Source organism: Nasonia vitripennis, chromosome 3 (assembly GCF_009193385.2).
Source record: "Nasonia vitripennis strain AsymCx chromosome 3, Nvit_psr_1.1, whole genome shotgun sequence".
NCBI lineage: Eukaryota > Metazoa > Arthropoda > Insecta > Hymenoptera > Pteromalidae > Nasonia > Nasonia vitripennis.
The window spans coordinates 381,612-407,732 of NC_045759.1; the positions used below are offsets into that span (position 1 = coordinate 381,612).

Genomic DNA, 26,121 nt, shown 5'->3' on the forward strand with positions numbered 1-26,121 from the left:
TGTAATATACATACGCTTTGAAACCTGCGTCAATCCAGACTATTTACTGGTGCCATACTTGGCTTCGTAATTTCAGAAGTCATAAGTCGTGACACGTATACCTTTAAAAATAAAACTTTCTATATATGATGAGGGGGATATTGTAAATAACGAAACAATAGCCGTTGTCGAGACTTTCTTCATTTAAATAGTTATTCAAATTTCTCATACTATATTATACAATTTATATGTGTTGAATGTACACTTGTATTTAAAGCTGATTCTTCGATATATTTTACAAGTTATAAGTCTTTACAATATTATGAAATCGAAAATATGACTTTCCTTCTTCAGATGTTATAGAGAAACACGGCGAAGAGAAATGCAAGTATGAATTGAGTTTTTTTTTCAAGATTGAATCTTGCTCATAAGTACTTGAACACAATCATGTTAACCAATTTTTATTTCTATGTTCTAGCGCTTTCGAGTAACATTGCTCTTAGAAGCTATTTGATCAAGCCTATAATTAGATATCCATTATAGTTCAAGAGTCATAATTAAAAATAGCGACCAACGCACGATATGTTTATCAAAGAGTTTCTCAGTACTTATAGAAATTGTAAAAGCATCGTTTTTATTTTCCTCTCGTGGAATAGCGACGCTTTCGTTATTCATCAATTTCCCGCGACTACAGCAAAGTCATATTATTATGCTTGAAGTTTTTTGAACATATGAGAATCCTTATAATTGGTCTTGAACGTTGGGGTGTGTGCTGAATAGATCCGAATATAGTCATTAAAATTGTGTCAGCTAATCGTTACTAATTTTGAACAGGCCGAGTCTCGTTGGAATTCTTTATTACGATTGTTTTGCGTGTGACACCAACATGTCACTTGGTGACTGGAAGCATCGGCAGAGTAAAAGGAACAAAGTCTCTTTTTCGCGATACATAACGGCCACGTTCTAGCCTTAAGTATACACTTGGCATTTTATCTGTAAATTCGTGTCACACGTGCAGAAAGCGTTCGGTAAAAAACCTACATACCTTCGTTGCACTTTCATTATAAAAAGAAACGTTATACAAAATAATGTCGACAGAGCACACTCAACGGCGCCGGACACTGTACAGGTATGCCGAAAGTCTCTCACACCCTGCTGTGTCCCAAGGACGCGTTATCCAGGTTCCTCTTGATATTCTCGAGCTCCTTCATGTCGCTGACCGAGGCCTCGCACTTGTAGACGACGAGCGAGTGGTAGAAGTGCACCGCGAACGCGATGAAGACTATGAGAACGGGAATGACGATGACGGTGCTGGCGGTGGCAGCTGTGAACGAGTAGTCCCAGAACTTGACCCAGCAGAGTATGGCGACCTCGACGAGGAAGAGGAAGAGTCCGAGGACAGTGGAGAAGGCCCAGGCGAGCTCGATGAAGCCGCGCATCCGCTCGTGCGGCGACTCGGTCACCAACCGGGACACTTGCAATTTGCTGATCGCCTCGACGTTCGGCAGCAGGTACGTGCTTATCATCAGGGCGAAGATGTGGACGGAGACCAGGACCGTCGTGCAGACGGCGAACATGACGAAGAGCCACTCGGGCACAGCCGTCGGCTCGTTTATTTGGAGCTCCACCATGGCCACCTGAGTGAGAAGCGCATTTTTTTAATATTTCCATAAACCCGAAGAAAGTCGGAAGAACTTGGATCCAAGTTTGGATGACGTGCGCGCGTATACGAGCATCGATGACACAATGTATAAGTAGATAGGTCTGTAGAGCATAGGCGGACTACGCTAATGCACGTATTGTTGAGCAATACCGTTTCAAGCTCTCGCGAAACGATTCTGAATCTTCTGTCTGGCTTAGAAAATCGACGACTTTTAGTGGCGCGCTTCATCTCAACTTTTCCGCTCAGAATTTTTGCAAAAGCTTGTGCAATTTTCATTTCCGAAGCACTTTCATAGAGGTACTTGTTTACGTAATTCGCGAGATGCGACGATACGAAAGATCGGCGGAATTGTCATAGGCGCGCATCGGCTTAATGATTTCAGGAGCCTTGGGTAATCACGATGCACCACGAAGTCAAGTTGAAATATTTTCTAGCCTCGGCGATCTAAAGGCTTTGCATAATGCGCCTGTGCGGATAGGTACGCCCTGCACTGGCTGTATCGTGTTTCTGTATAATTGGCTTCGAAACTCGGCAAAAGCGCTCGTTTCCAGGATCTACAACGAGCGTCCCGTGCGATGCTCATTAGGATGGAATTTTGAAAGGCCAGTTATTTTTTCTGAATCTTAAACGATTACGCGCAAGCACTCGATGCTTCATTGAAGCCTACTTATTCTCATTCAAATGACCCCCTCGATTCAGAGTTAACCAACTTGTTTTTCTAATGAATATTGAAAAAAACTCATTAGAAATGCACAGGCTCGTTAAAAAATTTGCCGCGGGAGAATTAAAAATTCGTAACCGTTATGCGCGTGAGTACAAAATTCTACTATTCTCGTATCGCAATGGATAGAATATCCTTTGAAAATAACACATCTTATAGATTCGAGTCCGCGCCGCATTATGCAACTAGCATTGCAGTCGTAAAGATTATTTCTTTATGCGACAAACTAATTCACCAATTCGGCTTCTTTTGTCGAAGCTAATCGTCCAGCATAGATTACGCCTTTTCACGGTGCAGACAGTATATACATAAATATTTGTGTTCCGTCCTATATAGGCACGTGTTTAGAGAAGCTCACCATGGCAAAACCGCTGAGCAGCTCGGACGTCGTGGCAGTGGCCTTGAGTTTGGCCCTGCTCATGTGCAGCCTCCTCCAGGACAGGCCCTCGGGTCCGTCCTGGTTCTCCGGGCTCGTGTGGGCGGTGCTGGGCCCCAGGTTCGGTCCGCCGGCCTTGCAGGCGCAGCTGCAGCAGCAGTTGCCCCCGGAGGCGGATACGCCCGAAGGCAGCACCCTCGGCATGTCGAGGGCCGTGTAGCGGCTCGGCTGGTTGTTGGGAAGGCGCTGACGCGACGGCGGAGGCGCCAGCACCATCTCGCTCTGCGTAGTGGAGAAGCTGTAGCTCGGGCTGCCGCCGCCGCCGCCGCCGCCGCTGCTGTTGTAGTTCGCGTAGCTCAGCTCGCTGAACTGGCTGTGACGCGAGAGCTGGCCCATCGACGTGGGCCGGGTTCGCTGTAAGGGTTGCATCGGTTATCTCTAAAGTTCGACTATGCAAAAAGCATGAATCACTCCGGTGGATAAGGAATTATTACATCGCACGAGAGAGATGCGAGTCATCTGCGTGCCGCGCAAGCCGAGCCGAGTTTTGCCCGTCATTGGGAAGTAATTGAGAAAAATGAAATTCGATTATAAATTCGCGCGCCTCTGCACGCCGGAGTAATTTCATCCTTCGCTCGCGCGCTTACCGTTTGAAACCTCCAAGCGGAGGCGTCGATCTGCGTGGACTTGCTGGACCGGCTCGGCAGCAAATCCTCGACGGAGGCCACCTTCGAGTTGAGCGACTTGGCGCTCGGCCGCTTGCCCGCTTTCTCCGACGGCTCGGCGCCGTCGAGCTGAGCGCTGCTGCCGTTGTTGCTGTTGTTGCTCATCTCGAGGCAGTCCCCGCACCTGTTGATCCGCCAGTTATCGCCGCAAGCAGGTGCAACGCCCCGTGCGCGTGTTTGCTCCGCTCGGTTCTCGTCGAACTAGACCCCCTGGATATCTTTATTATCTGCAGACGCGCGCGCAGACGCCCACGCGCACGCACACACAGAGTCGGCGATCGTCGCGTCTCCTGCGTCGTCGTAGTCGTCGTCGAGGGATCGCCGGTTCTTCTTCGCGGCCCGCAGCATCGTTGCCGAGCTTTATCAGAAACGCACTCTTCCTCTCCTCGATTTCGCGAGCGTTGCGTCACGCGGATGAATTTTTTATGTAACCGGCGGCGGCGGCAGCGCGGCGAAGGAAGAAAAGTCCTGGCCTCCTCTTCGAGTTGCGCCCGGGTCCGAGCAGCCTAGGGCCGCTCGACTCGCGGCCTCCTCGCAGTCGGCATCATCCTCGCGAGTCGCCGGCGACGATGACCGATGATGCGCAGCCTATGCAAGTCCCTGTCGGCTGTCCCTCGAGCTCGGGGCGGAAAAGGCGCGACAGGAGAGTTGGCGCTCTCGACTCCGCAGCAGGACTGAGCGATCGGTCGGGCCGCCGCGGCGAGTCTTGGTATGTATACCGCTAGCTACCCACACGCGCGCGCGCACCACTCGCGATCATAACAATAGTACGAATTACCTTCGGCCCGTATCAGCGCCGCGCACATGCATAATAACCGGCTGCGCGACTCGGTCGGTCCGCGTGTGCGTAAAACCTTCTCGCGCGCTGCGTGTGTGTCCGAGACGGCGAAAAGTCGCTTCTCGACTATGCGGACAATGCGAGCCTTTCCAAGATGACCGGCGGTAGATAAGCCGACCGATCGCCATGACTTTTTCTCCATCTCTCCTCTCTCTCTCGAGCGGAAAATTTAGGCGGCTGTATAGCAGAGACGATGTCACTCGCCGAGCAGCTTTCGGATTTAACGGCGAGTGAGGGAAATCTCTGCTGATGGAAACTAATCTGGACGGCCTCTTATCGCAGCCGACTCGTTCTACTTAAACCAAGTATAAATACGCGCGTCGAGCCGCTATATTTGCTCGGTTTTGGAAAAATTTTTATTACTCCAGCTTACACGCACGCAACCGAAAGAATATACCTAGTGGCACAAAGGATTTATGAATCACGGATGGCAATAACTAGGTATGCCCCGCTCTGTTTTCTCGGAACGACAATTAAATCCATCGTGTCACGGATTATTTCATTATTCGAGCCGTTTCGCTGATTGGCGACTCCGCAGCGCTATTTTCGACCGATCATAGAGCCGGCATAATTCATTGCCGAGACCGCGCGCATCGTCGATATATGAGTAAACAGACGAAAAAACCCTCGGCTCGCACAACTAATTGTTTCCGGATTTCATCCTGTATTTCGCTGGAGCGAAAAATTGGATAACTAATTATTAAAAAAAAAAAAAAAAAATAACATGTATCGCTGTCATATTGAAATTGAAACACTTGTAAAAGCACTCGTAGAGCAAACCTCGGCACATTAGAAACGCCAGCGCGTCATGCAAACAATCGCCGCTGACAAATTGCCGACACCGTTTTTTCCGAAGACGCTCGACGCACTGTGTCATTGAAATTCGCAATTTTCAACGGGAAAAAATCTCTCGAAAATACATCTCGCATACCGCAAGAACCCAAATCAGAGTAATCCCCCGGCAGGAAACAGGAAAACGCGGGGCCGATGATGCGGAGGAGAAAAAATATCGATGAATCGCCGATTGAGAGAGTGAGAGAGAGATGCGGCGAGCGATAGCGGAAAGCCCGTCATTTGATCAGCGAATTATCAGCGCTAATGCACAAAACAATAGAGGCGTCCGCTAAAATCCTCGCTAAACATTATAACGAGCGCAAATGGCAAACAGGATGTGTCCACCTGCGCCGGCGCGGCGGTATCTGCGCGTCAGAACAATTATTAAGGCAAATATTTGCTGCCTATACTTATAACGAGCTCTCGCGGAGTCTCTCGATCATGCGAGGGGATAAAGTTTATTGTTCGCTTCCGTTACACATTTTTACCGTGGCCACCGCGGGCCGGTAATTGCGCAACTCACAACGGATTATCCTTTATAAATGTGTCGCTAATTTTGATGAAGTGATTTCAAAGTTCATTATGTCATTGTTATTCGAGTCGCGACATCTTTTTCAAACCTACGGGCGAGGGCCTCGTTATTTCTCTGCGACTAATTTCCGCGCGCCGGGATGATTATTTTTAATTTTTCCCGGGAACGCGATCCGCGCGCTAGCTGAAAAAATATAAGCGGACCATGCGCAAACCGTGGACGCGACGCAGTGGAAAAATTTCCGTTTCGTCATAGTGTAACTGCGCGAGGATTGAATGTTTACACCGTCGCGCAGTATATATATATATATAGAATGAAATCCATTCAAATTCCCAACGGAGTTCGTATATTATCGAGATCGGCGCGAAGCTAACTCGAAAAAAGCGATAAGTGTGGGCTGCGCCGCGATCGAAGAGAAAAAAAAACAGCAATCGACTCGAGCCGCGCCGTATATGCGATTAGCGGCAAAAAAGCCGTAGATCGAGCGGAAAGCCGATAATTCGTTAAAAGTCACTTATGACACCTACTTTTATTCGCTGACGCCACGGAGGGTAATGCGCGCGGTTCTGCGAGAAAAAAGAGAAAAGAATTCCCCGTGGAGCGTTTATCACTATCCGCGCTCGGCTATATCGAGGATGCGCGCTTTGTTGCTCTTGCCGCCGCGCTCGCGACTCTAATTTATGGTCGTTGCGCAATCGGCCGAGCGTGAGTATCTCGGCGCGCGAGCACGTGCCTCGTCTACCGTCTATGCTTTTTCGGGAAAATTTTCGGGAAAATTTTCGGGAAAATCCAGGAAGGAATGAGGTGAGAGATGATAAGGGAGATGGATAAACACGACGAAACGCATCGATAAGAAAAAGCTCATTTCATTGAAGACGCAGCGGGCCGCGCAGGCGTGATTGGACGTTTCGCGGGCCATAAATTTCAATGACGAGTATAAAGCGCCGATAAAAGGAATCGCGTAAGATCCGAGCCGCTTAATCAAGCACGCCTTATCTGCCGACGGCAACCCGATATCGGCGACGCTCTGTATCTGCGCCAGCACCTGCTATCCCGACGCTAGCGCACCGCCAAATCCATGTGCAGCGCGGCCTGCCATATATAGCCTTTTAAAGGACCTTGTCGCGGCGTCGCGTGTGCCCCTTCGCTCGAGGCAACCAGCCAACCTCTGCGCGCGCTGCGGCGGCTGGAATATATATACGATATCGTCCAAGTTCACGGATGCGATCTATTGCAGTCCATAGATCGATCGGAGAACGCGGCTATAGCCGCGCATACACATGGAACTCTAAGAGTCGCGGACTAATTTTAATACAATTGGTTATTATCAACGCTACGTGAAATAACGCTCGGGATTGTTCACGCGGATACAGCTTTCTCCTGCTCGTGTGGAAAGTAAAAGTGTATCGTGAAAGATAAGCCCGGACAGCGGTTTCTCTGCGTTGTACAACGCAGCCACTTCCGGGCGGTCTATAACAGCTCTCCAATTCAATGAAAAGTTGCTCGCGAGGTCAGAATTTTGAAACAGGTGCGATGACACCGGACCACCTATAAGCATGCACTCGTTTGCCAAAAGAAAAGCGGGACGATCGAACGTTCGCCGCTTCGACCCACAAAATAATGGACCAGTCAATAAAAATTGCAGAAAAAAAAAACACTATACCAGCGGAATCGGACGCAGAGTATGGTAGAATGGCGAAGCCACAAAACGATAAATAGAGCGAAACTAGAGAAATACCTATAGGTAGGTAGGTATACCTATATAGGTACGTCACAATAAGAGCGAGCGAGACGCGCCGGAGAACAAAGACAGAGGCATCACATCCTCTCCAGTAGCGTACTTATACGTGTGCTGCATCGCCGCCGCGTCGGACACGCACACAGCGGCGCGCAGCAGTCTACTCGAGCAGCTCGAGCTGGAGAAAGAAGCGGCAGCTCGCTCACTCGCGCTCCGAATCTCCTTTTCACGAGTACCTTATACCTATCGTCTGAACGCGGTGCTGCGGCTGCTTTCGCGGGGACTCGACTCGACGATGCAGCGCGGCGCGACGACGTGAGCGGAGAGAAAGACCGCACTGCTGCAGCCCCCGTGCTCTTTCAGCCAACTTGACAACTCTCACGCACCCACACCTCGACTCGCGACCTTTTGTACGTCCGAGCGCAATTTTATTGTATTACATAGCTATAAGTATAAGTACGCGGACGGAGAGAGAACGTATATGCGTACGTGTATACACGGGGGATCGATCATAACCTTAAAGCTGCGGTGCAGTGTGCGTGTGTGCATGCGACGAGCTCGCGAGAGTCGCGAGATGCGGTATAGTTGTTTTTTTTTCTGTGCGCGAGAGAGGGAACCTGTCCTCGCGGTTCTCTTGCACTCTTTGTTTGTTTATTGCGCGCTATTTCGCGCTTCTGCCTCTACTCTGCATCAGCTCGGCTGCGTCGACGTATATTTTAATCGAACAGACTCTAGCTGTATACCTATAGATTATATCTACACGCTTTTTCAAAGGTCAATGGTGTTTTGTGTTTTCGAGTGGCCAGAATAAGATAAGGATGCGGCGCGCGCGCGAGCGATCGGTCAGCCCGATAATCTCGAGGGTTGTCGCTATTGCTAATTGCGGAGAAACTATAGGAATTCCTCGGGGTGATTCATGAAGAGCGTTATTTAACTTTTATGTAATGAATATCGAGCCGCCTTATCGTCGCTGGCCACGTCTATAACTAGAATGCCTTGAAACATCTGCTGCACTGTTTTTTTGTGCATCTGTCACTCCTTTAATTCGATTGCAATTGTATAATGAGATTGAGAATCTATTTTTGGTTTGCTTGGTGTTACAAGTGCCCAGGTGGCATCAGAGATCAGGAATGTTCTCTAGATTGATAAGATAAGCGACAGTCTATCGATTCGCGATAACCAAGCTCCAAGAGGCAATGAGTCATCCCTGATTGCAGACTGTAGTAACGCATACCCTATTTTTTCTTATGGACCATAAATGAAAACCACGCGTTGCTTTAGTCTTGGCCCAAATCAAGAGAACAAAACAGTCTGAGATGGTGATGAATTGTGCGATAAACTAATTTGCCATCTTATTTTAGAGTGCACTGATTAAAATGCCTGAAAGTGGAGCAGTCTACCAACCCACAACCGTGGGCTATGCCTATGACACTCGAGATGGGAGCAGACTTGGAATCAGGAGTAGCTTCTCTAGGATCATGTCCAGGCACAAGTTCAGCACCAGAAATTGGCTTGAGTGGGTACTGTTTTCAGTTGCTGTTGCAGCATTCATTGCTGGACTCACAACGATGCTTGTTAACTTGGTTTCTGCTGATGACCAAGCTAGTACACCAAAGAAGGTATTAGCATAGAGTGCACTCTATTAAATCATTTATGAATGGAAATAGTTTTTTCTCTTGGAGATTTGAGCATTTTTATAAAGACCTGATACTTTTTGAACCTTGGTGGAATACAAGGTAACAATTTTTTTAAATTTCACATAGCATTCTAAATGAAAAATAGATTTCTTGTACAATTTGCCTATAAGCCATCTAGATATACTAAAGTTATTTAAACTAATTGAATTAATCTTACTGTGCTTACCTGCAGATTGATGGAACAACCCCTGCCAAGGACTCGAACACAGAAATAAAAGAACATTCAGAAGATGGAGCAAGAGCATCTATAGCTGTAGGTGCGGCTATGATGTTGCTTGGTCTCTTGATGGGATTCATCTGGGCTTGGCTGCGATTCTTCCGACGTGGAAAGTCACCTAGAGGTGGAATGACAAGCAACAGTGGTCAGGTGGGTTTATCTAGCCATAAACTTGTTGTGCGGATAGAGAGATATTTGAATTACTTGTTTATTTCAATTTGCAATTAACTTGAATGTATGTATATGTTTGTGTGTGTGTGTGTGTGTGTGCATGCACGTGTGTTGAAACATTCAAGTCAATTGTCCAAGAATACCAAGTAAACAAAATTCTCAGTTGCACAAGAACAATAAAGAATCAATTACAAATTATGTACTTGCTTTATATGCTTCTATATTTTTCTTTTATCGCTGTTTTTGCATCCATCCCCCCTTTTTTCTTTTAACCTCATGTTATAACGCGCGTTGCTATTGAATATTATAAAGATGTTGGGCGGTTTGAATCCATCGACTGACTTGCTGGTGGGTTCCACTTCGCAGTACGGGCCAGTACTAACTGAGCTGCCTAGCCAGCTGAAATCCAAGCAAGTTAACAGCCTAGAGGTTTCCACCGCTATTCCAATGTCGGATCAGGAAGAGGAGACACACACCCTCATGGAGGACTCGCAACAAGTCACAGGGCCCAGTACCATCACTAGTCAAATACCTGGCTGAGTAAAAATATCTGCATTGATTAGGCCTAAGATGAGCAGGCGTCGCGAGGTCAATTTCTTTTCTTCCTTTCTTTCTTCATTGACTCGTATAAGTAGATAGTTCAAAACCAAGGATGGGTTTACGCAGTTTGATAGTTAGATATAGCAATGTAAAAGTCACTTACTTTCGCTCGATATCTAATGAGATGTGCAAACAAATTCCTTTTTCTCATTTCTAAACATTTTCATAGTTAAAGAAATTTAATTGATAATTTCATAAGAATTGAAATCTTAAAACTAGCCCATCCTTGGTTGCGGCAATAAACATCACACTGATGAAGAAAAACTGGATTAGTTTGTAGCAAATTACCAGAAGAATTATTTCATCTAGAATTTATGTATAGTTTACATAATGAAAAAGTCGATTAATAATTTTAAATCGTAAAAATTAATAGTTCTGTTTATTAGCTTTTTTACAGACAATTATGAAAGATATTGATTTCTTTGAATTATTGATGGTTGAATGTATAAAATATTCAAATTTTTTATATATGTATAGTAAAAGTGATTGCTTCAAACTTATACCAAGTATATAATATGTATATAGAAATATATATGCATTTTGCTAAATAATCAACTTTTTCATCACTCCTGACATATTATTTACATTATGCTGATAGGAAAATAAAATAATTATGTTAATGCCTTTTACTGTGAATGAAAAATAACAATTGCATAGAAATTTGTCATTCGATATTTAAAATTTTTTTATATAAATATATATATATAAAATTAGCATTCACATTATTGAGAGAATCTCTTAGGTATACTGCTAATAACAGTATCTATGCATACTTTATAATGTATTTCCAATTACATATATATCTAGATCTCAAGTATCTTAAAGTGCAAATGAACTAAATAATAAGAGCAAGTTTTTCAATCTCCATATAAAAAAATCAACTTTAGAAAATATATTTTTTTTAGACTTTGATGGATAGAATTATAAATAAGCAAAAACAAATAAAATCATTGAAATATTTACTCATATAACTAAAGAAAATAATTTTTTCGAATTTTCAAGTTGCATCAAACAACATAGCAGCAATGTTGATTTGATTTTTAACTACAAAGGACACATATGTCCATCACCCAAAAATAATAAAGTGCATTTGTTAAGTAGAGATTTCAGTCTACTGGCACATATTACTGGTAAAAAAATAGATAAAAAAGTTTAAATTTCACTAAATATAATTTAAAAAAGTGTACACAAAGCATATTTTCAGCTAAGCAGAGACAATCAGGGAGATCGGGTACTCAATTTTAATATTAATCAGAATGACATTACCAGTATAGAAGCATTGGATTGCATATAAACTATCTCAGCACAATGAGTTATTATAGTAATTTAAAAAACGATTGAGAAAATTGCATTTTTTGAGCATACACTATTTTACATTTGTAGATACCAAAAATGAGAATTAATTGAAAATGTGGCCCTAAAATATTGTTAAACAGTATTGTTAAACACAGTGAATATAGGGAACGGATATTTAACATATGTTTAATCAGTCGATTGACTATAATGACCCGTTTATAAAATTTTATTGTTTTTAATTTTTTGTACTGCAAAATATTCAAGTAACTTGCATAATTTTCAAAGCATATCTGTTCTCTATTCCAACCCAGCCCTTTGTTCTCTGCTAAACACTAGTATTGTAATCTTATAATAAAATGCAATGAGAGAGGAGAAAAATTAATGTATCTTATCGTTTGGTGCTTGTAATTATTGCTAGAACGATGTGACTGAGCAATAAAAAATAATGCATAAGGGACATGAATAAGAATTTGCTTAAGAATAATAATCTTGGGATTGTTTAAAAATTATCCAAGTGGTTGTATAAAAGAACATTCTCTTGTTGTGTTGTAAGTCTTAGATCATTAACCATATATTTTAATTGTTTTATACTTTTTACCTCTGCAGGCATGTAATTTTGCAAAGACTTTATTTTAATGGTTGTTTTTACGTTTTTTAGTACATAATTCTTACTTTTATTTGTACGGACCTTATGTTAATAAACAGTAAAATAATGTGGTTAATATATTTTAATAAGAAAAGCCTTAGATCTTCCAGTTCGGAGTTCCTAAATCAATATGAAGTACGAGCAAGGGAGCTGTGACAAAATTAGTTTGTCAAATTTCTATTTGAATAATTTGTTTAGGCTTTAATGTTGATTGACAAACGATTATGAAATTGTACAAAATTTAAGGTTTTTATGATATGGTTTTGCATTATTTACATTTATTTTAATCCTCACATTACTGTATGTGATTTTTGGACGTATGGAAAAGCACAAGTGAATCATGAAATGTTTTGAAATGACCTGAATATCTATATTTATATGGGGCATTTCATTTATGTATTAAATGACCTCTTGAGAAAAATAATTTTCACCATGTGATAAAGCCAAGATTATTTGTAGTAAGTAATTTGTTTTACAAAAGATATTGCGAACTTGGATTGGTTCTAGTTGAGTGTGCATTTTAAATGTATACAAACATTCAAATGATTGAAAGTAAAATTCAAACCCAGCATTCAAGTTTTATGTGTATGTGGTACGAACGCTATATTAATATTCCAGCCATTGCAGGCCGTACAACTATATGATTTGTTCACTCCGTCCATTTTTGTAACATAGCCGATTTACATTGCACATTTACAATCAAAAGTATATCGTTTGTCGGCAAAACTTATTTATATTTTATGTTTTTTGCTTTTATGTACTTTCACGTCAAAAAATTAAAAAAAAAAATAATAAACGACTGAAATGCAATATATGATTCTGTTATTTATTTGATAACAACTTTTCCCATGCACATTATACTATATAGTGCGTTTACAGCTCTTTAATACTATCATTATAAATGACTCGTATAAACCAAGCAATACAAACCTGAAATCTACTGCTACTTAGAAATAAGCAATCCAGTGCACGCTTTGAAACAAGCTTCTTATTTAGTATTAAAACTTCACACGTGTGCCCCAAAATTCCTTGACTCAAAAAAATTGACCTTATACGTCAAAACAACGAAGATCGTCGGCAACTGCAACCCGAGCCGTCCATGTCAATGCGGGTCGTTCCGAGGAAAACAAACGCGCGCGAGAGCGACACCAGCAAAATATACTTGATTTCAGAATTCCTTGTACTTAGTGAGACTGCGAGGGAGGTATAAGTAGGCGTACTTATAAGACTATATTACAGGAGTTCGAGCGAGAGAGATGATGCCGGTTCACGCGTGTTAAGCGAATCAACAATCGAGCCGGAAACAAAACTCAGTACTAAGTGCAGTGTACGCACGTGCTTGGGGACAATTGCCGCTCGCGCCTATCCTAGTGACAAGGTAGATAAGTAAAACGTGCCGAATACGAGATTTTTTAGAGAAGTATTAGTGCTTGATTTCCAGTCATCAAGTGCATTTTTTTACTTTTATTACAGGCAAATAATTCAAATTTAGACATATTAGAAAAATTTATTTTTCATTTATTTAAAATGTTTTTTTTTATTCTAAAAACTAATATAGTTTATAAACGTGAAATAGAAACTGTGTGCAACATGGAAGAAGAAAGACTATCTCACTCAAAACTATCAAGTTCATCAGAAGCTTCACCTATTTGCACAACATTCTCTTCAGATGTTAGAAAATCTAAACTAAAACTGTAGTTATCATTTTTGTTTATTAAAATTATCCGATCAGAGCTTTATTATGATATTCATTTTACAGACATGTTACAACGGATCAGAGAGAATATATGTTAAAATTTATTTCTGATAATCCAGAAATTATTACACACAGCAGCACTAAAGACAATGAAGTAAGTTGTGGTTTTTATGATATAATAAGAATCAAAAAAAATTTGATAGTAATTTATAAATTTTTACGTATTTCTAAATTACAGAGAGCATTGTGGAAAGAACTGGTGACAAAACTGAACGATTTGAAACCTGAAAAATCAATAGATAATTGGAAAAATGTATGCCTTACTATAGATTAATATCAAGTAAAACATACAAACAAATTTTTGTTAAATTTGTATGCATTTTTTTATTTTAGTTTTGGCAAAGATGGCAGGCAAGTGTGAGTTCAAAGCCTGAAAGTATTTTGACTCCATTAGATTGCAAACTCAAAGTTTTTATAGCTAAAATCATGAATAACTCGGAGACTATTGAAAGAGAAGACTCAAGAGCTCGCTACACTATTAAAGAAATTGAAGATACCATAAGGGATATTGAAAAAGAAAGAAGTAAACAGCAGCTTCAAATTGACGAGAATGACTACAAAATTGAAATTTATAAGATCAATATTAAACGGTTAGAGAATGAAAACACTGAAAAGCGTAAAAGAATACAACAAATTAATGATAAGAAAAGGCATTTACACAAACAAAGAAGAATAATTACAGGAAGAGTAGAAAATGTTTATGAGTCTTCAAAATTTAATACGTTAAAGAAAGAAATAAAAAAAGAACCCCTTGTATAAAATTGATAGTTTTAGCTTTGTGTTATAATATTGTTTACTCTACAAGTACTTTAAAGTTAATTATTAATTTGTTTAATCTTAAGCAAGTATGATTTTTTTATAGAGTTAAATAAATAATTCTATTATAATCGTGTACTTTGAATAAATTGCATGATTAGAAAAAACTTGATTGAAAATTGAAATTTCCATTGAAAATTCCATGTGAACTGTACCTATATTTTAATTAAATCAAATAAACGTCAGTAAAATAGTAGATATAGGTATCAAATCCAAGTGTGTATACATATACATACATAAGCTGCGTATATGCATGCATGTATGTATTATGTATATATAGAAAAGGAAACTACTTAACCTTACCTGATTGCTAGCGTTTGTCAGGTTTATATGTTTACTCGCGTACTTTGCTTTTGCTATCTTCAAAATTAATTTATGCATATATTTAAATAACAATCCGGCATGCACGTCATTCGAATTAATGCAAAAAATGTGGTATACATAATCTTGGCTATTTTATCAACATCAGTCAGAGAAGCTCATATGGGTTATGAAGGTGATTCACTGGAACCCATGTTATTGTTTTGATTGGAATTTTAATTGTGAGACTTGTTTATTTTTTCACTTGGAGAAATGTAATTAATCATTTTGTTTACAGAAAGTATCTCAAATTATGCAATAAATACAAATTCGACACCTGCTTATAACATTAGAAAGGCAGGTATAATTATAATAAAATCCAATTTTTCTATTAAAATAATAGATAAATAAGGCTTTATAAATAATTATATTTTATAGGAACAGTATGGCACATGTCCATCTGGAGGTTTATGTTCAGAGTTAAGCATTGAATGTTTAACATGTAGTCTCAATCAAAATTGTATTTATGGTGCTACTTATAATGCCAACTGTACTGTTCTAAGCCAAATTGATTGTGTGGTTTGTATATTTAATGTGGCCTGAAATTTATTTTAATAATAAAATTCCTGCTAATGAATTCGTATTCAAGCATTCAAGATTCATTAGGAATAACATCAATGTGGATATTTAAATTATATTTTCAGGGCAAAATCAACTTTGCTAAACCATATATTTGTCGTTATTGTTATCAAACTGAGAAGTGGGAACATGATTGTCATCAGAAAAATTCTTGTAGTTCAGTTGCATCACCACGGCAATATTATCGGTAGGTCTCAAATCAGTTTAAATTATTTACATGCCAAAATTGTAATGAGTTTTTATTAATTAATTCATTCAAAATTATTTTATAGCACAAACTGCACAGTAAAAAGTAATGTACTGTGTTTGGGAAGAAGAAAATTTTTGAAAAATTTACCATGCAATTGGACAGGTGGTTACAGATGGTCAACAGCTCTTATCTTAAGCATAACATTGGGAGGTTTTGGAGCAGACAGGTAATAATTATCTGAAACTAATGAGGAATTGAATGAATCTAAAGAACTTTTGAAATAATTAGTGATTCCAAATTTAACATTAGGTTTTACTTGGGCCACTGGCAAGAAGGCATAGGTAAACTGTTTAGTTTTGGTGGTCTTGGAGTATGGACATTGATTGATGTTATGTTAATATCAATGAGGTATTTAGGACCTGCTGATGGTTCATTGTACATTTAATAAATAGTATTAACGTTTTTTTTAAAGTTTTGAAATTATTTATAAGCTTGATTGATATTAGTTTAAACTGTATATATTATTATTACAAAATAAATGTTGATATTTTTATAAAAACAAAATCTGACATAATTATTAAAGTCCGCTAGTTTAAAATTTTAACAAATTTTTTATTGATGAGAAAAAAATATTAAATTTTATACAGGTTGTCAGTAAACATCATTTTAGAAACTAGGAATTTTTATATTTTTTATGTATTAAAAATAGGAAATATTTTACATTTTACACTCTGTAATTAAACACAGGTACAGATGTTCTTATTTACATAATTCTATTCACATGGTTCAAGGTATTTTAAAACTTATTCTTACGTTTTGTTCTCACTTATACTGTTTATAATTAGCAGCTCAATTGCAGTATGCAATGCTTCAGAATCCTTGAACATCCTATTGCTTATCTAGTATATAAATAATTATTTCAACATTTTATTATAAAATTCGAAATTTTATTTACATGTTTAAAAATGAAATATACTTACAGCAATTTGTCGATATTTTAGTCTAGAAAGAAGCCGTATTTTTAATTTCATCAAGCCATGGGGTATGTTGGTATTTCGGAAACACGTTAAATTGTCCAGTACATCAATATGATAAATGCTTTAAAAAAATGAAATTAAACAGTTTTATTACTCTTCTTTTCAAGAAAATCAATACTTTTTTGAATAATTTTCATGTTATACTTTTTATCAGTAATTAAAGTGACTCCTGGAATTTGTAGAGTTCTTATTGGACATTCTATGACAACATTTCTTATCATTCCTTGTTCAACTAATGATGATGCAATTTCTGCTACTGCATTTATATATTTGGATGGATTAGAGGAAATTTTTATTTGCTTTTTCAAATTATGTGGTACAACTAATTTCATTTCAATGATAATTAGACTTATAAGTAGCTGCAAGCGGGATCTTATCTTCCAATGATATTTCTCATAAAACACTGGCATGAAAATATTTTCCTCTAACAAGTTTTTAATTACCTATAACAACAAAAACCAATTAAAGTTAAGAAATATCAAATTACATTACAAAATATTTTTATGTATATTTCTACTTGTTCACCTTTTTATTCCAGCACTGTAGCATATGCAAGCATAAAACACTATTTACCAGAATACCCAAATTTACTTTAATTTTATACTCGTTTATCCTTTGTTCAAAATACATTTGCAAAACTGATTTTTGGTTTAAGGTTAGTGTTAAACCCAAATGACTTATACTCCACAAAAATCTATCCAAATCTTTTAATCTTATACTACATTTTATGCCATCTTGTTTAATAATTTCTATGGAATCCTTTACTAATCGATTTATTGCTTTTGGTTCCAGTATAAGAGCTTCCGCATATAAACCTAACACATGAACAATAGTTGTGAAAGTAAATGGTATTTTTGAATGAATTATAGCTTGGCTTAATTTTTTTAGGTTCAATTCATCACTTGCACCACTTATTCGAATAGCTTTGCAGAGCGATACAAGTAAAATTTGATCAGCAATCAAATGATTATACTCTTTTTCTAAAACTTGCTCAAAAATCTTAGACTGGTACTGTTCAAGCTTAACAGATGATTTGTAAAAGGCTTGAGCAACAATGCATTTTTCAATTAAAGGTAAGTCTTTTAGGTTTGTCAAGTGCGATTTTAAATAACTAACAGAACTGGCACTTTTGTCCTTATTTAAAGATAGAAAAAATAAAACTTGAACCAATTGATGATTATTTAATAGTTCGTTTCCCACAGCCTCAAGTAGAATAGGCATTGATTTGTTATAAGAATCGGTCATTTTAAATCTGTATGGAGCGACTTTTAAAAAGGCATTTAATAAACTTAAAACTTCTGAGTGTCTTAGGAAATGTACTAATGAAGAGCATTGCATATCAAGATAATCTATCGAGTTTTCATTGATATTCAAATCTCTTGTATTTAACAGTTGCTTCAAGTATTTGTCAAGAGATTCATATTTTTCTATTGTAGCACTAGCGTCGCAAAATTTTTCTTTTATTTGCGACGATACTTCAAATTGCTGATTAAATTTTTGTGCATTCCATATACTTTCAAAATAATCTATTATTCTACACTGAAAAGATTCCTGATATTTTGTTTCGCTTAAATTACGAAACGCGATTACTCTTAAGATTAATTTGCATTTTCCATGCATTGAAAGTATGCTTTTTAACATGTCAGAATCGAAACTTGATTTAAAATTGCATTACTTGGTCATTTAACCGAGAGTACTTGAGTACTTAGTATAGCAGAAGCAGGCGATAAAGAATGTAAATAATGCAACATAACCTTATTTTTAACGCTGCATATATACCTACACTTACCCATAGGTAGGATACACATTCAAGGTATGTGCAAAATCATGCGCCACCTGGACCCTGTACAAAAGTCGTTTATATCTGACTCTGAGATTGACAATAAGGCAACAATATAATTAAAACATTATCTAACAGTTTTAAATCTTATCTACAAATTTTTATTAAATGAATTTATTTAATAACTAATCAACAAACACTATAAATCTTTTTACAAATTATCATACATGTGATAGGCTTATAATAGCTATCAATGCTATCATTATTGAATGTGTAAAAAATTAGATTAAATTTCTGTGATATTTTCAGAAAATAATTCAGATGCTCTTCCATACTTTATACTATTCCTTATTTTTTCCTCAACAATTAATGGTACTTTTTCTGGATTTTCTTTAAATATTTGTCCTGGTATCTGAAGAAATTTAATGAATTATAAAAAAAAAATAAATAAATATGACAAACAATAATGTACTAAAGCAATGTAAACCATAATGCAACTAATATGGAATTAACTTAAAAAATTCTACAAAAAAATACTTACTAAAATTTGTCGATATCTCAATCGAGACAGAAGACGTAATTTCAAGTTTGTCAAACCATTTGGTATATTAGTGTTTTTTAAGCATGTCAAATTATCCAACACATCAACGTGATATGTGCTAAATAAAAAAGTTTATTAAATTAATTATCTGGCAAATAAAAAGAAAATTTTTTTATAAATAAAATGTATAAAATTTACTCCTTTTTAGTAGTTATTGTTACTCCTGGTATAATTAAGGTTTTGATTGGACATTCAATAATAGCGTCTTTGATAATTCCTTTATTAGCTAATGAGAATCCAACTTCTACCACTGCTTGTAGATTTTGCGATGGAGTGAATCCAATTTTAATTTGTTTTGATAATGAATGGGGTACTTGCATTTTCATTTCTAGACGAATTTGACTTATAAGCAATTGCAATCTAGACTGCACTTTCCAATGAAACTTATCATAAAAGATTGGCTCAAATGTTCGTTCTCCAAGACAATTTTTAATTACCTAAAAAATATTAATTTAAAATGTAAGTATTATCATCAATGTATTGTTTAAAGCTGTAACTCAAATTTTATTAATCACCTTAGTACTCCAATCTCGAAGCATATGCAGACATAGAAGACTATTCACAAGATATCCTAAATTTTCTCTAGTTTTGTATTTTCTCAGGTTTTGTTCAATCCATGTTCGAAGTATCAATTTCTCACTTAATGTCAAAGTTATACCTAAATAACTGATACTCCATAAAAACGTATCTACATCGGGTATACTTAGAGTATGTTTTCCATGCTCCAAATCTTTTGCAATGATGTCAATTCCGCATTTTACCAACTTATCTATGGGTTTTGGTTCAAATAGAAGAGTTTCCGCATACAATCTCAAAACATGAGCCACGCTATTAAAATTTAATGGTTCTTTTAATTCAATAATTGCTTTACTTAAATGTTTCAAAGTCAGTTCATTGCTTGGTTCACTTAATATTATTGCTTTACATATTGTTACAAGTAACATTGGATCACCAATCAATTGTTCAAAGTCCTGTTCTATTAATTGCTCCAATAGTCTGGATTGGCGAAGTTGCAATTTTGTAGATGTTTTATAAAATGATTGAGCAGTGATACATTTCTCAAATAAAGGTAAGTCATTCATGTCTGGTAATAATGGCTTCAGGTAATCTATGTAATTGGCACTGTTTTCTTTGTGAAGTGAAATAAAGTATAAGAGCTGTACACTTTCATGGTTAGTTAAACTTTTATTTTCTGCAGCCTTAATTAGAATAGAAATAGACCTGTTGTAGAAAAAAGATTTTACGAACTGTGTTGGAGCAACTTTGAAAAATTCAGTCATCAAAGTTAAAATTTCTGAAAACTTCAATGAATTTATTAATGCAAAACATTGTAAATCAAGATTTTCTATCATTTCTTGGACCAAATGTATATCATTTATCGTCAATATATGTTCAAACTCGCGATAAATGGTATCTAATTTTTTTGCTTGGTTTGGATCGAGCAAATCATTATTAATTGTAGGAACAATGTCTTTCGATTGCGCCGAAATTTCACATTGCTGAGCCGTTTGCTGACTTTTTCGTGAAGTCTCGAAATAATTCAAAATACGATATTGCAAGGATTCCTTAAATCGAGCACTGCTCAGACCGCGGCGTAGTACTTTTGCCATAAAAAGCGTTTTGCAACGTATTACACACGTTAAGTTTAACATCTCAGTCGACAAATTTGTGCTGTAATTCTCTATGGAAAAGCAAATTTATTAAATATTTTCTCACTTATTTAATAATCACCGCTTTTTTATACGATTTCATCTCTTCTGTTATTATATACATATATATATATATATATATATGTATATATATTATATCTGGCAACTTAACCACTGTGCGCTGCGCTGTGTTTGGAACGTAAATAAGCGTACATAACCTAACCGATAAACCTGACATACAGGCCGCAGGCGCTTTCCACAATTGAGTAAACGTAAAAATATACCGCCTATAGGCGATTTTGTCACTGCTGCCAATCCAAGCCTCGTGCACTGTACCCGCACTGCCTGCGGTTCGACTGCAAATCACTCGAGTTGGCCATTGGCGTATGGCGTAGTACAATCGACAGCTTGGTTTGTAGTTATACTTAGGTACGACTGTACGAGCGACGGTCGCTCAAATTCGATTGTGGAAAGCACCATAACATATAAGATATAAGTGTCACCATAAGCGGCACCCGCGCGGCTGTTTGTGTTCAAGGTTCAAGCACCTTTGATTTAAGTATAACTCGCATTATTTTCCGGAGAAGATTATAAGACATGAAAACTGCTTATTTTCATGTACTTGAATATTAAAATAGAATTCGCACATGGCTACAAGTGATTTAAATGCAGTTACAACTATATATTTCTAACCTTTACGAGCTTAGTATTATGTTTTAGCAAAAGAATAAGTGTATCTATTATTTCTTTTTGTGGCGTAAAAAAAAGACAAAAATGCCTACAGTCATAGCCTTAGACGTTTCGCTTTCGATGCGGAGACCGGTTGTTGGGTCTAATGTTGGAGAAGGATTGCAAAGTGAACAATTGACCAGGCATCACTTAGCTGTCCAAGGCATCAACACTATTCTTCAATATCTACAGACTCATTCGAAACTCGAATTCGTTTCTTTGGTAAGATTTATTATTTTCACTCACAAATTTTAATTTAATGATATACATTTAAAATGATTGCTGCTTTCAGATTGTATTCTCTTCACTTTATGAAGTTGTGAGCCCATTTACTCGGGACTATGATGCAATAAGGACTAAACTCCAAAATATCGAGGAATGTGATAAAACCTGTATAGAGACAGTTCTGCATGGTGTAAATACTAACGTGATTTCTGAGTGGGGCAGTACAACAGCGTGCCAAGTAATTTTGATCACTGATGGCAATCCAGGAGTAGGACCCATGTCACTAGGGGATTCCTTGAACTCGACAAATTTTTCAAGAGAGAACCCTTTTCCTCTGCCTTTTCCATATCCTGGAAAACTCACACTTGTTTGCTTGGCCAATCAATCAGGTAAGAGATATTTATACATAGAGAATTTGATGTTATATTAATCATGAAATTAATGCAGATCCAAGTTTCATCAATGCCTTGCCGTTATATCAAAGGCTAGCTGATCTAGCAGGTAATGATAGTATGGTTTTGGTACCTGAAGGTTCTTTATCCAAGACATCGGTTGCAAATTGCTTTAAAAAATTAGCAGAAACAAACTATGTATCTTTCCAAGGCTATTTAAAATGTGGACATTTGGGGTCTCGTATTTTATTGTCACCACCTCCAACTGTAAATAACAATCAAATATTTTTGTTTATTTGTTAATTTATTTTTTCGTTTAATCTTCTTGTAATATAATTTACATTGTAGCCATACAATAAAACAGCTGATTTTGAAGTTGCAATGGGACTCACTATTTCAAAAACTATTGAGATATGCGGTTTTATATCTGTAGCAGATGTTAGTAGTCCAACTTCAGTATCTAGACATTTAGTGCTACCTCTGCCAACTGAAAAAACCCAAAGCATGCAAGGTGTATCCTTAGAAGAGGATTCGGATATAGAAGAAATTACAGATGAAGGCAAAACACCCTCGTTTTGTGTTTTATTACATGGAGCATTAAAAGTAAAAAAGTATACTAGTATCATTAGAATAAAAGAAAATCATTTCTAATTTAAATTGCTTTTTTCTTTAGGTTGAGAACATGGCAGCTTTGTGTATGTTAAATACAGATTGGTATGGATTTATTTACTCCTGGGCTGATACCAAAAAGAAATCTAATTTAATGCTGACAGTACTAGAACATGGTACAGATGCCGTTCCTTGGTTAGGAAATTTAAAAAATTTAGGACCCATGGATCTAGTAAGTTCAAAAATGGAAAACCCTCCTTTCCCTGTCAGACCAGCAGAGAAAAGAAGTTATTCACAAAATGCTCCCTCTTGGATTCGAGTTGTTGGTTTGCAATCTGATATTCAAAAAATCCTCAGACACGCGAGAAAGTTACCAGAAAAAACGCAAAACTTTTACAAAGTAAGTTCAAATGAAAAAATTCGTATAAATTTTTGTAAAACTAAGAATAAATTTTACCATTATACAAATTTTGTTTTACAGGAACTCAACAGACTTCGACGAGCAGCTTTATCACTGGGTTTCGTTGAGTTGCTCACACAGATGGCAATTGTTTTTGATAGAGAATGTACAGTTTTATCAAACTCTTTTCATCCAGATTGCTCAATACAAATGGGACATGTTGCTGATGAACTAAGGAAACCATACTCACGAGAACTTAAAAACAATATTGCACCACTTAAAACGAAATTTACTCTTGGAGAACAATAGGCTGAGTAATCATAAGTTGTAGTTTAAATAGTTTTTTAAGTAAACATATATTTGAAACATATTTGTAAAATTGTATAAAAATACACTCTAAGCCTATTTTTGTGCTCTTCATTTATTGTTGCATGTACATGCAATCAGCTGTACAAGAATTTCAAAAAGTCCTTGAGCAGTTTTTTCAATTGGATAAATTTTTGTTTCAGGAACATGAATAAAAAGAACTTGAGGTTCTTCTATGGAAAGCGATTGATAATAAATATATTCACATAAATATCTTCCAGCATCATAGGAAATGCAAACTTTACAATTCTGATCTTCCAGTTTTTTACTGACAATTTCACACAAGTCTTGAACATTGCATTTAGTTTTTAAAGTAATATGATCAATGTTTTCTTCTTTAGGACATTTATCAAATACATCAGGCCTATTATAGCCTTTGCTATTGGCTTGGCATTCAATTGTTAAACAATTTGCTACATAACTTACTCCAACATGAACGATTATCTAAGGAAAATATTTAAAAATCGTTGTTAAAGTATTGACTAAGGAAAATAAACGATTGATTTGTTATTTCATTACTTACAGATGGTCTATGCTTTTGCCACAATTCTTTTACTTTTGAAGATACACTTTCATATGCAACAGCTATTTCTTCTATGATTAACTTTATGTCCGATTTTTCTGATTCATCAAATAATTTTGGAAGTAATTTAACTGCTTCCCAACTAGGATTTACCTTGTAATTCCCAAATGGACCAAATCCAGTTACTAAAACTGTAGTCTGTACTTCGTTTTCCATTGTTGATATTAATTTAAATAGTATAAAAAGCCTTGGTCGCTTATGAGTGTACAAATGTATAAACTTAAAGATTTGCAAAAAGAAAAATATCTGACTGATTTATAAAGTTATAAAACCAAAAAAATGAAGGAATTGATAAAAACAAAATGTTGCATGCATTGTATAGGTTAGTTTTACCTGTATTAAAGATACGTTGGTGTATAGCTCTGTTCTTACATTGTTGTATATATAGATTGCACATACATATACATGTATGTATGTATGAATAAGTTTTGATAAGAGTATATACGTATTATATTTAAATAAGAAAAGATTTTATCTTTTTGAATCAAGACATTTAAATTAAATGATTCTTGCTGTATATTAAAAAAATTATAATAATAAATTAAAAAAAAAATTTTAGGCTGAAATCTGAACAACATCAATGGATTTCTTGAATTTATTGTACCAAAAATTGCATCTCATTCAATATTATCGATTCAATATAATATATATTTTTTATAGTATTATATATTATTAATAATATTAATCATCGTTTCTATTATCAGTTAGATTTACTTTGTATGTAAATATTTGTAATAATGTATGCATGCAGTATCCACATACATACAATGCCATGGCAATGGCTGTCGTTTACCGAGGTGTTTTACAGAAACATCTATATAATCGACGTGCAAATTTTTCAATATTTTATACATTAATAGCTCAGCAATTTTCCGTGAAACTCCAGGACTGCAAATGTAAATCTATTAGTATACATAGATTTTATAATCAAATTGTTGTTTCTTAAATTTGTCCGATTATGCATAAAAAAAACTTGAAATATTTTTTCTTAATGGCTCTATGCTTTATCAACTTTAATTAACGTTAATTATTTAATATTTAAAAGTTTTTTAGTTCAGCAGTCCTGTTAGTTAAATCGCAAACACGCATCACAGTCACTTTTAGAATAACATATTCTACTACACATCGATCAATTCGCGACAAACATTTCATTTTTTTCTATTGAAGTTTACGTGCAACCATACCGCTTGTTCATTTTCAACATATCTTGTCAATAATTATATAATTGTGTTTACGCACTAAAAACTCTTGACAACCGGTGCAAATTTCAAGTATATGTATTGCATGTACAATTAGAAAAGGTCAAATATATATATACGAACAATAAAAATCAGATTTTACCCATTGAAACGTACATGCATTAATGTTCTCAATCAACGGAACTTCACGTATAATGGAATACATATGTATGTATACCATTTACAGATTTAATTATAGTTGATCAAAATCAAAACTGTAACGAATAATGATTACTTGTGACTTATAATTTGATTTGTGCATTACGAAATTGCAAAAAATATGTCCATATTTGACTTTTTCATGTGTGGATATTTCTGCTTTAAGTGCATGTACATGTATTTGCTGTTTAATGTGTGTGATTTAGTTTATTGCGTTGGCAAGGTGCGCATGTGTTTTTTATGAAATTTCGTTATACAGATTCTTTCAGAATTGATAACGTCCTTTTTTTAAAAAAATATCGCTTTAGGTTACTTGAACGGTACGCAAGTTTTAAACTTGTATAATTGGAGTTTTGCTGTTTTTTCTCATTTTATTTTACACACTTTACTATCAAGAAATTGCTACTCACTTTAGGAGCCGATTTCTTCTTTCATTTTACCCCGATATTTCTATAGACTACAACACTTTTTTTGTCCTTTTTACACAATTATTGCATTCGTAAATTAATGACTGTCATCATAAATATGAGAAAAGAATAGAAGCGAAAAGAATAGGGGTGGTTTAGATAGGCGGTGATTTTAGAATCGATCGGTCAAAGGGAGAAATGAAACAACTTGA

General features: G+C 36.6%; 8 protein-coding genes across 22 annotated transcripts; 4 read left to right on the top strand and 4 right to left on the bottom strand.

The window, feature by feature from the left end:
- Nucleotides 1–164: 164 nt before the first annotated feature.
- Nucleotides 165–6,801, bottom strand: LOC100119920 (calcium release-activated calcium channel protein 1). The gene is made up of 3 exons (XM_001603569.6): nucleotides 3,387–6,801; nucleotides 2,722–3,153; nucleotides 165–1,616 (listed from the first exon to the last, which is right to left on the bottom strand). Exons 1-3 carry the CDS (start codon nucleotides 3,567–3,569, stop codon nucleotides 1,125–1,127), a joined length of 1,107 nt encoding a protein of 368 aa, XP_001603619.1. The 5' UTR covers nucleotides 3,570–6,801; the 3' UTR covers nucleotides 165–1,124.
- A 102-nt stretch (nucleotides 6,802–6,903) lies between these two features.
- LOC100679747 lies at nucleotides 6,904–11,896 on the top strand. Of its 8 annotated transcripts, none has more exons than XM_031926740.2 (4): nucleotides 6,904–7,816; nucleotides 8,768–9,025; nucleotides 9,276–9,470; nucleotides 9,858–11,896. In XM_031926740.2, exons 2-4 carry the CDS (start codon nucleotides 8,783–8,785, stop codon nucleotides 10,029–10,031), a joined length of 612 nt encoding a protein of 203 aa, XP_031782600.1. In that variant the 5' UTR covers nucleotides 6,904–7,816; nucleotides 8,768–8,782; the 3' UTR covers nucleotides 10,032–11,896. The 8 variants fall into 8 exon arrangements, with proteins under 8 accessions (XP_031782600.1, XP_032453983.1, XP_032453984.1 ...); XM_032598092.1 differs by having other exon boundaries at nucleotides 6,907–7,196; nucleotides 9,804–11,896; XM_032598093.1 differs by having other exon boundaries at nucleotides 6,916–7,412; nucleotides 9,804–11,896.
- A 1,347-nt stretch (nucleotides 11,897–13,243) lies between these two features.
- On the top strand, nucleotides 13,244–14,713 carry LOC100679222. The gene is made up of 5 exons (XM_031926744.2): nucleotides 13,244–13,411; nucleotides 13,610–13,704; nucleotides 13,793–13,883; nucleotides 13,968–14,042; nucleotides 14,123–14,713. The coding sequence occupies exons 3-5, from the start codon at nucleotides 13,821–13,823 to the stop codon at nucleotides 14,546–14,548; spliced, it is 564 nt and encodes a 187-aa protein (XP_031782604.1). The 5' UTR covers nucleotides 13,244–13,411; nucleotides 13,610–13,704; nucleotides 13,793–13,820; the 3' UTR covers nucleotides 14,549–14,713.
- A 169-nt stretch (nucleotides 14,714–14,882) lies between these two features.
- LOC100679779 (TM2 domain-containing protein almondex) lies at nucleotides 14,883–16,298 on the top strand. Of its 2 annotated transcripts, none has more exons than XM_031926735.2 (6): nucleotides 14,883–15,101; nucleotides 15,204–15,262; nucleotides 15,344–15,484; nucleotides 15,610–15,731; nucleotides 15,817–15,960; nucleotides 16,044–16,298. In XM_031926735.2, the coding sequence occupies exons 1-6, from the start codon at nucleotides 15,008–15,010 to the stop codon at nucleotides 16,177–16,179; spliced, it is 696 nt and encodes a 231-aa protein (XP_031782595.1). In that variant the 5' UTR covers nucleotides 14,883–15,007; the 3' UTR covers nucleotides 16,180–16,298. The 2 variants fall into 2 exon arrangements, 1 of the variants encoding a protein (XP_031782595.1); XR_004344735.1 differs by having other exon boundaries at nucleotides 14,887–15,101; nucleotides 15,204–15,266; nucleotides 16,044–16,205.
- A 100-nt stretch (nucleotides 16,299–16,398) lies between these two features.
- Nucleotides 16,399–18,670, bottom strand: LOC103315296. 5 transcript variants are annotated; one of them, XM_016984591.2, is made up of 5 exons: nucleotides 18,561–18,670; nucleotides 17,297–17,586; nucleotides 16,916–17,214; nucleotides 16,715–16,832; nucleotides 16,399–16,633 (listed from the first exon to the last, which is right to left on the bottom strand). In XM_016984591.2, the coding sequence occupies exons 1-5, from the start codon at nucleotides 18,577–18,579 to the stop codon at nucleotides 16,544–16,546; spliced, it is 816 nt and encodes a 271-aa protein (XP_016840080.1). In that variant the 5' UTR covers nucleotides 18,580–18,670; the 3' UTR covers nucleotides 16,399–16,543. The 5 variants fall into 5 exon arrangements, with proteins under 5 accessions (XP_016840080.1, XP_016840079.1, XP_016840078.1 ...); XM_016984590.3 differs by having other exon boundaries at nucleotides 18,362–18,568; XM_016984589.3 differs by having other exon boundaries at nucleotides 18,310–18,568.
- A 19-nt stretch (nucleotides 18,671–18,689) lies between these two features.
- Nucleotides 18,690–21,238, bottom strand: LOC100679816. The gene is made up of 4 exons (XM_016984586.3): nucleotides 19,668–21,238; nucleotides 19,291–19,589; nucleotides 19,093–19,210; nucleotides 18,690–18,963 (listed from the first exon to the last, which is right to left on the bottom strand). Exons 1-4 carry the CDS (start codon nucleotides 20,802–20,804, stop codon nucleotides 18,838–18,840), a joined length of 1,680 nt encoding a protein of 559 aa, XP_016840075.1. The 5' UTR covers nucleotides 20,805–21,238; the 3' UTR covers nucleotides 18,690–18,837.
- Nucleotides 21,046–24,686, top strand: LOC100120077 (integrator complex subunit 14). 2 transcript variants are annotated; one of them, XM_001603704.6, is made up of 7 exons: nucleotides 21,194–21,752; nucleotides 21,823–22,144; nucleotides 22,203–22,414; nucleotides 22,496–22,750; nucleotides 22,821–23,156; nucleotides 23,238–23,470; nucleotides 23,666–24,686. In XM_001603704.6, the coding sequence occupies exons 1-6, from the start codon at nucleotides 21,576–21,578 to the stop codon at nucleotides 23,463–23,465; spliced, it is 1,530 nt and encodes a 509-aa protein (XP_001603754.1). In that variant the 5' UTR covers nucleotides 21,194–21,575; the 3' UTR covers nucleotides 23,466–23,470; nucleotides 23,666–24,686. The 2 variants fall into 2 exon arrangements, with proteins under 2 accessions (XP_016840081.1, XP_001603754.1); XM_016984592.3 differs by having other exon boundaries at nucleotides 21,046–21,752; nucleotides 23,238–24,686.
- On the bottom strand, nucleotides 23,322–24,494 carry LOC100120114 (pyroglutamyl-peptidase 1). 2 transcript variants are annotated; one of them, XM_001603734.6, is made up of 3 exons: nucleotides 24,439–24,494; nucleotides 24,046–24,324; nucleotides 23,494–23,966 (listed from the first exon to the last, which is right to left on the bottom strand). In XM_001603734.6, exons 2-3 carry the CDS (start codon nucleotides 24,259–24,261, stop codon nucleotides 23,574–23,576), a joined length of 609 nt encoding a protein of 202 aa, XP_001603784.1. In that variant the 5' UTR covers nucleotides 24,262–24,324; nucleotides 24,439–24,494; the 3' UTR covers nucleotides 23,494–23,573. The 2 variants fall into 2 exon arrangements, with proteins under 2 accessions (XP_031782601.1, XP_001603784.1); XM_031926741.2 differs by having other exon boundaries at nucleotides 23,322–23,966; nucleotides 24,046–24,473.
- Nucleotides 24,687–26,121: the final 1,435 nt, after the last annotated feature.

What these genes read in the sequence shown, in the direction of transcription:
- LOC100679222 (XM_031926744.2), top strand. Translation starts at nt 13,821, where the DNA reads ATGTTAAAATTTATTTCTGATAATCCAGAAATTATTACACACAGCAGC. An exon ending in GCAGCACTAAAGACAATGAA is followed by an intron (nt 13,884 to 13,967) that starts GTAAGTTGTGGT and finishes TCTAAATTACAG; the next exon opens with AGAGCATTGTGGAAAGAACT. An exon ending in CAATAGATAATTGGAAAAAT is followed by an intron (nt 14,043 to 14,122) that starts GTATGCCTTACT and finishes TTTTTATTTTAG; the next exon opens with TTTTGGCAAAGATGGCAGGC.
- LOC100679747 (XM_032598092.1), top strand. Translation starts at nt 8,783, where the DNA reads ATGCCTGAAAGTGGAGCAGTCTACCAACCCACAACCGTGGGCTATGCC. An exon ending in AAGCTAGTACACCAAAGAAG is followed by an intron (nt 9,026 to 9,275) that starts GTATTAGCATAG and finishes GCTTACCTGCAG; the next exon opens with ATTGATGGAACAACCCCTGC. An exon ending in TGACAAGCAACAGTGGTCAG is followed by an intron (nt 9,471 to 9,803) that starts GTGGGTTTATCT and finishes AATATTATAAAG; the next exon opens with ATGTTGGGCGGTTTGAATCC.
- LOC100119920 (XM_001603569.6), bottom strand. Translation starts at nt 3,569, where the DNA reads ATGAGCAACAACAGCAACAACGGCAGCAGCGCTCAGCTCGACGGCGCC. An exon ending in CCGCTTGGAGGTTTCAAACG is followed by an intron (nt 3,154 to 3,386) that starts GTAAGCGCGCGA and finishes CAACCCTTACAG; the next exon opens with CGAACCCGGCCCACGTCGAT. An exon ending in TGCTCAGCGGTTTTGCCATG is followed by an intron (nt 1,617 to 2,721) that starts GTGAGCTTCTCT and finishes CTTCTCACTCAG; the next exon opens with GTGGCCATGGTGGAGCTCCA.
- LOC103315296 (XM_016984587.3), bottom strand. Translation starts at nt 18,412, where the DNA reads ATGTTAAAAAGCATACTTTCAATGCATGGAAAATGCAAATTAATCTTA. An exon ending in ACTTTAATTACTGATAAAAA is followed by an intron (nt 16,833 to 16,915) that starts GTATAACATGAA and finishes ATTTTTTTAAAG; the next exon opens with CATTTATCATATTGATGTAC. An exon ending in TAAAATATCGACAAATTGCT is followed by an intron (nt 16,634 to 16,714) that starts GTAAGTATATTT and finishes TTTATATACTAG; the next exon opens with ATAAGCAATAGGATGTTCAA.
- LOC100679816 (XM_016984586.3), bottom strand. Translation starts at nt 20,804, where the DNA reads ATGTTAAACTTAACGTGTGTAATACGTTGCAAAACGCTTTTTATGGCA. An exon ending in TTCGAGATTGGAGTACTAAG is followed by an intron (nt 19,590 to 19,667) that starts GTGATTAATAAA and finishes AATATTTTTTAG; the next exon opens with GTAATTAAAAATTGTCTTGG. An exon ending in TGAGATATCGACAAATTTTA is followed by an intron (nt 18,964 to 19,092) that starts GTAAGTATTTTT and finishes AAATTTCTTCAG; the next exon opens with ATACCAGGACAAATATTTAA.
- LOC100120114 (XM_031926741.2), bottom strand. Translation starts at nt 24,261, where the DNA reads ATGGAAAACGAAGTACAGACTACAGTTTTAGTAACTGGATTTGGTCCA. An exon ending in GGCAAAAGCATAGACCATCT is followed by an intron (nt 23,967 to 24,045) that starts GTAAGTAATGAA and finishes TATTTTCCTTAG; the next exon opens with ATAATCGTTCATGTTGGAGT.
- LOC100120077 (XM_016984592.3), top strand. Translation starts at nt 21,576, where the DNA reads ATGCCTACAGTCATAGCCTTAGACGTTTCGCTTTCGATGCGGAGACCG. An exon ending in AACTCGAATTCGTTTCTTTG is followed by an intron (nt 21,753 to 21,822) that starts GTAAGATTTATT and finishes TGCTGCTTTCAG; the next exon opens with ATTGTATTCTCTTCACTTTA. An exon ending in TATTACATGGAGCATTAAAA is followed by an intron (nt 22,751 to 22,820) that starts GTAAAAAAGTAT and finishes TTTTTTCTTTAG; the next exon opens with GTTGAGAACATGGCAGCTTT.
- LOC100679779 (XM_031926735.2), top strand. Translation starts at nt 15,008, where the DNA reads ATGCACGTCATTCGAATTAATGCAAAAAATGTGGTATACATAATCTTG. An exon ending in AGCTCATATGGGTTATGAAG is followed by an intron (nt 15,102 to 15,203) that starts GTGATTCACTGG and finishes TTTTGTTTACAG; the next exon opens with AAAGTATCTCAAATTATGCA. An exon ending in TCACCACGGCAATATTATCG is followed by an intron (nt 15,732 to 15,816) that starts GTAGGTCTCAAA and finishes ATTATTTTATAG; the next exon opens with CACAAACTGCACAGTAAAAA.